Source organism: Solanum pennellii, chromosome 11 (assembly GCF_001406875.1).
Source record: "Solanum pennellii chromosome 11, SPENNV200".
NCBI classification, from domain to species: domain Eukaryota; kingdom Viridiplantae; phylum Streptophyta; class Magnoliopsida; order Solanales; family Solanaceae; genus Solanum; species Solanum pennellii.
Genome location: NC_028647.1, coordinates 64,870,913 through 64,882,995, shown reverse-complemented (window position 1 = coordinate 64,882,995; position 12,083 = coordinate 64,870,913). Strand labels below are relative to the sequence as shown.

The 12,083-nt window shown below is 35.1% G+C and overlaps 2 protein-coding genes across 10 annotated transcripts in view; both read right to left on the bottom strand.

The window, feature by feature from the left end:
• Positions 1–2,161, bottom strand: part of LOC107004066 (abscisic-aldehyde oxidase-like) — a 9,272-nt gene extending 7,111 nt beyond the window's left edge. Inside the window, exons 1-2 of one of the 5 annotated variants that reach the window (XM_027912799.1) lie at positions 2,019–2,161; positions 632–794 (exon numbers count right to left, since the gene is read on the bottom strand). In XM_027912799.1, the coding sequence (XP_027768600.1) occupies positions 632–779 (148 nt within the window). In that variant the 5' untranslated portion in view covers positions 780–794; positions 2,019–2,161. The other 4 variants (XM_015202281.2, XM_015202283.2, XM_015202285.2 and 1 more) reach the window with 4 other exon arrangements.
• A 3,126-nt stretch (positions 2,162–5,287) lies between these two features.
• LOC107004068 (abscisic-aldehyde oxidase-like) overlaps positions 5,288–12,083 on the bottom strand; it is a 9,960-nt gene continuing 3,164 nt past the window's right edge. For all 5 annotated transcript variants that reach the window (XM_015202291.2, XM_015202290.2, XM_015202289.2 and 2 more), the window contains 9 exons: positions 10,246–11,925; positions 9,370–9,623; positions 9,044–9,253; positions 8,577–8,795; positions 7,540–8,502; positions 7,183–7,272; positions 6,643–6,741; positions 6,288–6,477; positions 5,288–6,014 (listed from right to left, as the gene is read on the bottom strand). In XM_015202291.2, the coding sequence (XP_015057777.1) occupies positions 5,800–6,014; positions 6,288–6,477; positions 6,643–6,741; positions 7,183–7,272; positions 7,540–8,502; positions 8,577–8,795; positions 9,044–9,253; positions 9,370–9,623; positions 10,246–11,925 (3,920 nt within the window). In that variant the 3' untranslated portion in view covers positions 5,288–5,799. The remainder of the gene's footprint in view (positions 6,015–6,287; positions 6,478–6,642; positions 6,742–7,182; positions 7,273–7,539; positions 8,503–8,576; positions 8,796–9,043; positions 9,254–9,369; positions 9,624–10,245; positions 11,926–12,083) is intronic.

Genomic DNA, 12,083 nt, shown 5'->3' with positions numbered 1-12,083 from the left:
TCCCCAGGGGGGGGGGGGGAGAGGATTGCGCAAGTCCATATAAGCTGATCATCCTCTAACACAATGAAAGATTTCATTGACTGGAAACAATTAAGCATACAGTATCCTACTCCCAACACTTGAAACCAGAGACTTTTGTTTAGAGGCGAAAGAATCTTTACCGTTCCACCACACCCTTCCATGGACATGAAAGGCTTAAATAGCACAGAATGCAGAAATGTCAAAAAGCATCAAAGGAATTCCTAATAAGTTATCATAAGCTTTCTGCATATGACGGGTGCGTAAGAGAAGTACACTAGAATTTATCAAATTCCAAGTTTTAAGGAAATCCAAAGCTTCTTAATTTTATAGTAGCACCAAAAACAAATGTATAGTATACGCTAGGAAGATTAATATCATGAGATCTCAGCTTAAAATTTCAACGGAGTAAAAAACACTAGATATTTCTTCTTATTTGTCCAAGCCTTGACAGACAGAGTTACTCAAGGTTGTGTTGGTGGGATGGTGGGAGATGACAAGGTACCCTTGAGACTAGTCGAGACGCATAAACAGGCTTGAACACCGCGGTTGCTCAAAAAGAAATACATATTTATACATGTAACAGAGTGATGAAAGAAAAGAAGAGCATTACCTTCACCACAACCAAGCTTAGGACTCTTGTAACAAGTTTCAGAGCGCAAGAAGTGAAGCAAAGTTGTCGAAGGATCAACGGATGGCAACTCAAACCTCTCTCCATTAACAGCAAACACCAAATTCCCCTTTTTCTGTCTTTCCTCCATCACTACAATAGCTTCCTTAAAATCAAAATTCTATGGTTAGCTCCTTCACAAAAAAATATTGTCTTTTAAAATATCAGTAGTGAAAGAAGAAACATGAATCTTGAATTGAATTAGGGGTCCAAAAACTTAACTTTTTAACACAAGATTGTTGAATAAAAAATTCTTGGCTAGCTGTAATACTGAAGCAGTTAACTTTGACACATACCCTTTACCAAAAATCTAGTCTTTTTCAACTTTTTTCAACTTACAGAGCTGAAAAATTACCAGAACTGGAAAAAAACAATTAAGAATCTTGAATTGGGTGTCCAAAGCTTGACTTTTTAACACAAAAGCTTCTTAGATCAAGATTCTTGGCTAGTTGAAGCAATGACACATACCCTTGACAAAAAATCTAGTCTTTTTCAACTTTATTCTCTTACTGAGCTGAAAAATTACCAGAATTAGAAAAAAAAAAAACTAGAATCTTGAATTATACAAATTTGGTATCCAAAAACTTGACTTTTTAACACAAAAGCTTCTTGAATCAAAATTGTTATCTAGCTGAAACACTGAAAGCAGTTGACTTTGACACATACCCTTTATCAAAAATCTCATCTTTTTCAAAATTTTTCTATATACTGAGCTGAAATATTACCAGAACTGAAGAAAAAAAAAAGAATCTTGAATTGGATGTCCAAAAGCTTTTTCAATCAAGATTCTTGGCTAGCTGAAACAGTGAAGAAGTTAACTTTGACACATATGCCCTTTATCAAAAATCTCATCTTTTTCAACTTTTTTTCAACCTACTGAGCTGAAAAATAACAGAAATAAAAGAAAAAGCAAGAATCTTGAATTGTTTAAGTTCATTGCTAGCTGAAACAGTTAACTTTGACACATACCCTTTATCAAAAATCTTATCTTTTTCAACTTTTCTTCTACATACTGAGCTAAAAAAATATCACAACTGAAAGAAAAATCAAGAATCTTGATCATTGGGTGTCCAAATGCTTACTTTATAACACCAATGCTTCTTAAATCAAGATTCATAGATAGCTTAAACAGTTCAGTTAGACACATACCCTTTATTAAAAATCTTATCTTTTTCAACTTTTCTTCTACATACTGAGCTAAAAGAAATATCACAACTGAAAGAAAAATCAAGAATCTAGATCATTGGGTGTCCAAATGCTTACTTTATAACACCAATGCTTCTTAAATCAAGATTCTTGGATAGCTGAAATGCTTAACTTTGACACATACCCTTTATCAAAAATCTTATCTTTTTCAACTTTTCTTCTACAAAATGAGCTGAAAAATATCACAATTATTAGAATCTTGGATTATAAAAATTGGGGTATCCCACCAACTTGACTTTTAACACAAATAACTTTATGCTACATTATAAAGGGAAAATGAAGCTCACAATTATGTAAAATGTGATGATTATTTTCAAAAGAAAATATCTCCAACTTTTAATTTTGAACCACTCAGGTCATAATTATAGTTATTAGGTGAAGGACTTTATACAAATTTAAGATTACTATTTCCACACTTCTATTTATATAGGTAAAAGATAAAAGAGACCTTTTTTTAATGCCCTTACATGTTGTGATGTTATCAATCTTCCCAACAAGTACTTTTATTTATAGGGAAAATGTTTAAATATATTATCGAATTTTAAAAAAAAATTAATTTATCAATATATTACTGTTTGAGAAAAAAATTCAAGATGTAATATTTTATCTATGTGGAATCACTACTAAAAAAACGGTGAATACCGATCTTCGGAGGTCGATATTTTCTGAAATATCGATTAAAAAGCGACTTCCCAGCTTAGATCGGTAAAAGCTTGGTCGCTATTCAATTCCGACCTCTGGAGGTCGGCATTAATGTCATATGATGAAGGTTTTCTTAAATTAATAAGTGATGGTTTAGATATGAAACTCACAATCTCAATAGTAATTTAGGTATGAAACTAAAAAAAGCTAATATAGTTCAATGTGTTTTTGACACTTGCCTCTAAATTTTTTTTTCCGTACTAAACGCATCCTCTAATTAATAACTTTCAAAAGTTTGAAAGATTATTTTGTTTTTTTAAAATCATTATTTTAAGAACATTTAAATGAAAATTGTAATTATGTAATCTATGCAAACATAACTAATGAAAATTTCAATATAAAAAAATCAACAGATATATTTTCTTAAAAATCTTATCTTCTTCAAAATTATTGAAATTACTCATGTAAAATGTGATATTATTTTGAAGAAAATATTTTCAAATGATGATTGAGAAAAATTCAACCAATTTAAATCGGTCATGTCATAATTATTATAGTAGGTCTACTTATTAGAGTATAATTTAATGTAATTACTTTCCTACTTCTCTCTATCTATTTCTAGATTAAACATTAAAGAGAAATCTTCTTTATGTCTTTGCATGTGCTTTACATGTTGTGATGTTACTTTTCTTTCAGTCAAACCTTTTTATTTTCGCGAAAAAATTTAAATATGTATCGAACTTTCAGAAAAGATATATTTATGTTATTCTTTAAAAAAATTATTTGAAAAGATTTATCCATGTCATTATTTATAAAGAAAAAAATAATTTTAATTTTGCATGAACATTTTCTCAAACGGAAATGACATATAGTCAAACTTTCAATCGATAACATAAATGAGTCTTCTTTATTTCATTTGAAAGATATACATTGCGTGTTCGAAAGATATTCAATAAATTTTAGAGTGAATTTTTACTTGTCTGATTATCTAGTGAAATCTTTTTTTAATAAAAATAAATCGGAATTATATAAGTTGTTTCCTTTATATTTAGGGCTCACATCCCTCACTTTTTTATTTTAACATATTTTTTTATTAATAAAATCACTCTACTTTAAGTCTTATATCGTATTAACTTTTAAATTTTTAAATTTTGAATCCGAGACAACAAATAATAAAAAAAATAAAAAGATCAGATATTGTCCATCACACCTACTAAACGTGTGAATTGTCATTCAATACAGCTCATGGAATTGATTGTGATCATAATAAGCTCAATGATTGTACTAAAAATATTTATTATATTCACTATACATGTGGGATGAATATTTTAATTTTTTTTAAAAAAGTCAAAAAAAAAAAATCTTCCTATTTTCAAAGAGATTTATTTATTTATCACTAAAGCTACCTTCCAATGTAACTTCTAATTCACTCAATCCTCTTAATTTCTCTATTAATCATCTAAAATTCAACTAATACTATAGTCACATGTCCTAATTTAATTAGTCCGTCCGAAAAAAATAATATTTTTTTGTTTAGTAGCAATTTAACTTTACAATACATATTTTACCTATAGTGAAATAATTTATAGCACACAAATATCTATAATTTATTTTAAATCATGATTAATCTTTCTTGTTTCTTGAACGTTGTATCAAGTCGAACTATCTCATATAAATTGAGACGAAGAGAGTATTATTATCTTTTTGTTATACAATCTCTAAATTTACACTGAGATTGATATAGACAGATTAAGGGAAAATGCACAAGTACCCCCTCAACCTATGTTCGAAAACTCAGAGACACACTTATACTATAGTAAGGTCCTATTACCCTCCGAACTTATTTTATAAGTAATTTTCTACCCCTTTTTGGCCTACGTGGCACTAACTTGAAAAAAAAAATCAATCAGCGTTGGACCCACAAGATAGTGCCACGTAAACCGAAAAGGGGTAGAAAATTATTAATAATATAAGTACAGGAGGATAATAAGACCTTAATATAGTATAAATATATCTCTAAAATTTCGAACATAAATTAAAGGGTACTTATACATTATCCCACAGATTAACGAATGAACTTTATATCAGAAACTGTTCAAAGAAAAACCAAGAATCTTGAAATAGTTAGATTTTAACACTAAAGTTTGTCACATAAATGCACAATATGGTCAAACATAAAATAGTACGTAATATATTAGTTCAAATATTTCTTGCTTATAATGATTGGTTATATTATAAAGTCATATAAGGTTTAATGGACCCGAAAGGCAAGAGGATTTGATAGGGATAGCCATTATTTTGTGTTACTGCGATAAAATAACTTTAAGCGGCATTAAATATTGACATTAATAAAGAGTGCTAAAGTTTTTATTGGCGTTAGTTTAGTGTCATTAGAACCAATGTCGCTAAAGGCTTTAGGGACATATACAAAGAGTGTCAATTGCCGCTATTTAGCGACATTTTTGTTGTAGTGCACTACATCAAAAATGAGCTTTAGCGGCAATTGCTACAATTTCCGCTAAATATGTATTTTTAGCGGCAAATAGCACTCTTTGTATATGTCCCTAAAGGTTTTGGATCTAATGACACTTAACTAATGTCGGTAAAGACTTTGGCACTCTTTATTAATGTGTTTATTTATAGTCGCTAAAAGTTATTTTTGTTGTAGTGATATTCCATAAGTTATGCTTAAGGAATGACTTCAGTTTCTAAAGAAACTCATCATCAGACATAATAAATTTTACTATATCATCCTTTGAATATATATAATAAACTCAATGTTATAGTGGACATGTAAAAATGGACAATATCATTTTATTACAATACAATCTAATAAAATACAGCTCATGGAATTGATTGTGATCATCATAAGCTCAATCATCATGGAATTGATTGTGATCTTTTCGGAAAGGCCTCACGGTGCATGTCAGATCCTCAAAAAGTAATATTTATTTTTCGAGGAATCAACATGAGTGCATACAACATTCTACAGAGTCTGAGCAACATAGCTTAGTATCATTTGAAGCACGTTGATTACCGAGCCAGCAAAGTTTCTACGAACTTCTCTGCATAATCCAGGCCACACTGTGTCTTCACAACTGGTAATATTGCAGTGACATCTAGATAGAATTCTGAAGCAGACTCGTCGAGCTCGTCCCAGCGTTTGAGCTGTTCACGTGCTGCTCTTATGGCTGCTCTTGTTGCACAATGGACTGAAGCTGCCAGAAACAGCGGTGGTTCACCAGATGCTGCAAAAAAGTGGATTACCGAGCCAGCAAAGTTTCTACGAACTTCTCTGCATAATCCAGGCCACACTGTGTCTTCACAACTGGTAATATTGCAGGGACATCTAGATAGAATTCTGAAGCAGACTCGTTGAGCTTGTCCCAACGTTTGAGCTGTTCACGTGCTGCTCTTATGGCTGCCCTTGTTGCACAATGGACCGAAGCTGCCAGAAACAGCGGTGGTTCACCAGATGCTGCAAAAAAGTTGATTATAATAAGACTCAACGGTTTGTATGAACTAAAGCAGATTCAGAATTTGAAGTTTATATGTTCCTGCATTGAGCTCAAGTTAGTATATATACAATGATAACATAGTTCACTAACAAGTATTTATAGATATTTAGTGGATTTCTCGATATATCTATACAAAGTCTGGACAAAAGTTATTGCGTTCCTGTGAACTCAAGAACATGGAGAACTCATATGACACATGGTAAAGCTAAAGGAAATGAAGAACAGAGTTGTACTTTTGGATGAGAGAACACGTTGTTCGTGATGTCCACTGTTTACGAGATGAACATTGAAATTCTGGGGTATGGTGTCAATAGTTGGGATCTTGTATGTCCAAGTGCTATTTGAGACCATTAACCCATCTTCATTTGTAACATATTCTTCATTCATGAAAAATCCGATTCCTTGTACGAAAGCTCCTTCAACCTGTAGCAAGGAAAAGAAAAACAATCACCACAGTTATGAACAATCTTGTGATTAAGAAGCAGATAGTTCTGAAGTTTGAATAACAGTTCGAGTGTATGATGCATCTCTTAATTGTATAAGCGAATTCTAGTTACAAAATCTAGAATCTGTGATGAAGGGAAGAACCTGTCCCAAATCAACAGCTGCATTCAAGCTCTGTCCGCAGTCGTAAATAATATCCGACTGCAAAATGGTAGTCTCACCAGTCAGAACATCTATCTCCACCTGCAAAAAAGAGTTTTTTTTTTAGTTATACATATGAAGATATATTGGCTGCAAAGTGGTCCACAACCGGAGTTCCCTGCCGAGTGTTGTGTACTCATATATATTGAAAATTGATAGTCATTGCATACGATTCACTTTCAAGATATCTTGGTGGTGAAATGATACACACAACACGAGACTCAAAATCTCATGCTTAAGCGGGTGGAGGTTCGAGTCCTCTTCAAGGCATAATATATGAGCATTCTCAATAAGAGAGCCTGATCGGATCAGTGCTAATATTCCAATCAGTATTGATATTCCGATATACTGATTCGAACTAAGCTCTTGGAATAAATTCAGCAAAATCTTGGTGATCTTCTCTACGTATTGAAAGGGGAATATGTTTTAAAGTAGGAGACTGAGGCATGGAACAAGAAAAACAGATAGGAGTAACAAGTTTACCTCACTGACAGCAGCGCCGAAGGTTAAATACCTCAAGAATTCTGGCACATAATAAGAATTTGCTGCTAAGTTTATTGATTGTGTTTGTGCCTGCAAAAGAAGAATAATGATATCAAATATAACTTCAGAGAATTTTATCTTCTGACTAATTCAAGTTTAGCATCTTTGGCATCACGACTTCTTTTGGATGCGGCGAAATGTTTAAGAACAAGATAAATAATTGATGATAAGGTGTCACTTGCAACGAGAACATCTTAAGAATACAAGTTCATAGTGATTTCAAAAACCAATCCAGAAAACAGAAAGTGACCGACTGTGAGAAGCGTGACTTGGAGTGTTGAAATGTTGAAAACAAACCTGGCGAATCAGCGTTGGCCAATCAACAGAAACACTTTTTTCCTGCAACTGTTTCTTCAGAGGGGTCAGTCTTTCAACCAAGATATCACAGCAAAGTTTAACAGCTGCACAGCTTGATTCCGATGTGGTGCTACCAGCCGTTAATCTACCTTGCACTACACTTAAGGTGTCTGCTTGTATGACTCGTACTTTCTCGACAAGGTATTCGGCCCAACTACTTTCGATTGAACCGAGAGCATAGGCAGTCATCTGTCTAACCTTTGTCCATAGCCCTTGGCCAACATCAACCCCTCCAACCTCCACAACAATTGATCCATCTTGCAGAATACTGACTTTTCCTGGTGTCGGTCGTTGCAAAGCATTGTACACAGCTGGTACTCGAGAAATACCCCTTTTCTTCCATGTGTTTTTCTGGTTGAACTGTTCTATCATCTTGCTTCGTTGGAAAAAGCTTGACGACACTGCCAACTTATCCATGATACCAGGCAATGTATATTCTCCTTCTGCCACAACGTTACCATAGAATAAGTTAAGGCTTTCAAATGTATGAACATTCTCATTTCTGACCGAGTCCACCTCAATCGACAGTAAACTTGCGACGTGCTCTACTATAGCTTCGGCGATATAAGATCCTTGCACCTCCCCAGGACCCCGCATGATCGTTTTGCTGGTAAGATTTGTCTTGCATACTTGTATATCAAAGGACAAGGCACCCCAATTATATTTTTTTAGTGTATTCATCAGAGATAATGGTATGACGGGGCTTAAATCATCTGTGATCCCAGCATTTATCAATATATCAAGATGTAATGCTGTGATCTTTCCGCTCGACTTGAATCCTACACTGTATGTTACTTTCATCGGGTGCCGTCCTCCTGTCATTATCATGTCACTGTTCCGGTTGACATATATCCTGACAGGTCTTCTCAACTTGTATGCTGCTAGTGCACAGGCTGTGGAAACCTAGAATTATACATAAACTTTAACATCAGTGTCAGAAAATTGTTATTATTACTATTTCTTTTTTGTATACTCACAGGCATTGCTTTGACAAACTTGCCCCCAAAGGCACCTCCAAGCCTTCTTGTAATTACGCGGATGTTGTGTGCAGGAACACCAAGACAACTGGCAATCACACTCTGTGAATTCTCAGGGCACTGGCTTGAAGTATAAACAACCATGCAGTTGTCTTCATCTGGAATTGCGAGGGCAGTCTGTGTCTCCATATAAAAATGGTACTCGGAACCGAATCTTAACTGGATAATGAATAGAAAAGCAACGATAAGTAATATGTCTGAACCTTTAGCATACATCACCATCTAGGAATCAAATTTAGGATACCATTGAAACAATGATATGTTCTCAGTCTCTTCAAAAATGCCACCAGCTGCGTGCCTGAATCCTCCAATAGTGCATTTTGGAGGATCCACTATGGGTACCACAATGATTTTGAAGAATCCGAGCAACAAAAAACAAATATGAACAGTAGAGAAAACAAAAGTACCTCAGCAGAGAGAATTTTTTTATCAGCTTCAGCCATTCCTTTTGAGAAATCACCAATCTGTTCAGGCTGAAAAGGTGGAGGGACTTGGATAAAACTAGATTTCTCAACAGCTTCCTCAACAGTTAAGATGGCCGAATCTACATTTGTTGTGTCGTATTCAATGAGGGCCGTTCTTGCAGCAACATCTGCAGACCTCTGACTATCCGCAACCTATGGTGTTTCAACAACATAAGAAAAAAGTTCAAAATTTCAATGTTTTTTTAGTGTATGAGAAATTAACATTGCATAAAAACCAATCTCAGAAGAAGGAAACTTGAAGTGCTCACCACAAATGCAATTCTGTCACCAGCACAACGGGAGAGATCTTCAGCAAATAAAGGCTCGGAGCCAAATGGTGTAACAGCTCCTGTATTTGCCCCTCCTGTTGGGATATCTTTATAAGTAATTATGGTGGTGTCTGTTAAATGATTAGGCTCAAGCTGGATTCCCTTGACACCAGCTAATGGCTTTGTACTGTAGATAAACGCTCCATGCAAGCAGTTTGGTGGTGAAGAAATGTCATCTACATAAACAGCTTGGCCTGAAAAATATTATGTAAACCAGCACACCTAAAGTTCAGAATGTTGCAGACACAAGTTATAGTTAAACTGGTGTGCAGAAAAGGTATTTTATATTAAAGAAAAACAAAAACATGACAACAAGGGCAACAAAAAAGGAGAAGAATGACCAATTGGTAACACCTGAAAACCGAATCCCAAGCTTCATCTCCTTACACAATGTTTTATCCAAAACACACAATAAAGTTTGGCAAAAATATGTATTAACACCTCAAATAATGGTACCTATAGTTGTACCAAAGGTGTCGAATAAATCCTAACGCAATGTTTTATCCAAAGCTGAGAGAAAGTAAACTATTTTCCCGATCTCATATCTCTTAGAATAGACTTTCCCTCCTGTACTTGCTATTACTTTAGTTGTGTAAATTTCACTTTAAATATCAGATATCATTTTCAATTTAACTATGTTGCTGGATCCTCCAAAAACGTTTCCACCCTTGTTGGATGCTAACATTTTTGAAGTGTCCAAACAACATAGCTGCCTTAAATGTCAAAAACCAGAAGTCAAGGACAGGAAAAATTGGTATGAAATTTTGTACTTAACATGCACAAGATGAAATAAAATATTAAAAGGGGATAACAAACCAGCAGCTTGCATGGCAGCTCCGATCTTCTTCAACGGTTCACCTACTGGAGAGTACTCCGTACTGAACTCCACAACCTGCTTAGAAGAAGATAGCAGTTTTTGTTTTCTCCCCTGACTAATGCAACCATTATTACTACTTTCCGAAACTTCCTTATCTAAGATGTCATTAATTCCATCCAGTAAACCATCAGAAATAGAAGAATGAACATCAGTTAAGGGATAAAGAAACTCAAAAACATAACTGACGGCCAAGCTTGATCTGTACTCAGGGTGTAAAGTGCCATCTTCCGGTACCACCGCTAATTTTACCAATTTAAGTGCTTCATACAAAACATGTACACTCAACATTTTCCCCGTTAGACATTCTTCTACCTTTTTAGCCCTTGTTGCATGTTTTGTGCCATACGCACCAAACGCCAAATAGATATTGTTTATAAGGACGCCGTTATTGCAGTGAGAAACATCAGCCTGGAACGCAGCATTTACATATGCCAATGCATTCCCATGAGGTCGTGGAGCCGCTCGATAGGTTTCAAACAAAAATCTAGAATGAGTTTGGTGAGAACTTTGATCTTTCTTAAATGGGATGCGAACACTTAGAAGCACAGTCTTTGAGTCTAGTGGTGGTCTTGATAATAACTCCTCCCATGTGAGGTTTTCAGGTCCATGACTGGTGATCAAGCTAACAGTAGCAGAAAGCCCGAGAAGTAGTGTAGCGATATCAGAAGGAAAACCATTCTTCTGTGCCATGACCAAATTTCCTCCCACACTAGCAGAGTTTCTAACAAATGGTGAAGCAATCTTCTCCATGTGGTCAGCCAATTTTCGGGATACCAACTTCCCATATGAACCCAAATTGATATGACTTTCCTCTTTCAAGACTGAGATGAATTTAGAGATAGTCACAGTTGCTCCAACTTCAATGCCTGTCTGATCTCTTTTGATGATTGAGAGTTCAGGAATGTGCCTGAGATCAATATAATGATCATATCTCTGAGTTTCCTTATAATAACCTGTGCCGGTATTACCAACGACGAGTTTAAAGCTTCCACGATTTACCGTCACATTGAAGTTCAACAAGCTCCATAGCTCCTTAATGGAAACAGGACTGTACCAAGGGTACTTTGAGGAGTCCAAATTCGTGGCGGATTCACTTTTCAAGAACTCAGGATATGTACTAAAATTTTTGGTTGGATCATAGGGAGGTAATTTACTTACTTTCATTTCCTTGGAGTCTCCCTTTTTCCAAAAAGAATTGAACCCCAAATCCTCTATATCAATATCAGCAGCAAAAGTCTTGCAGGCATCAGCAATGGGCCGGTAGCCAGTGCACCGACAAAGGTTTCCCGCTATGGCATTTTCAGCTTCAGATGAAGTAAGCTTAGAGAATCCTGGTGGAGGATCGGGTTTGTTTCCTTTATCAGCGTTGACGAGAGCTGAGAAAAGTGACATACACAGGCCAGGAGTGCAAAAGCCGCATTGAGAAGCATAGAAACCGGCAAACCTTTCATGAATAGAGTGAAAACCATCTCTGGTGTTCCCAAGGCCTTCACTTGTAGTAATTGAACAACCATTTAAACTACAAAGAAGTGTAAGGCACGAACTCGCACTAAAATCTTCCACCTTTTTAAACTTCGGATCATACTTTGAGATCAGAACAACACAAGCTCCACAACCACCTGTAAGCATACAAATAAATTATGTTCCTTTTGAACCCAAAATTGTGCATTTGTTACCAAATACTTAATCAGATTATAGACGGACGATGAAGAGATATACCCCTCTAAAAGACTTAAGAAGCAGTATTTCATAGTCTAACTGAAGTCAGCCAACAGGA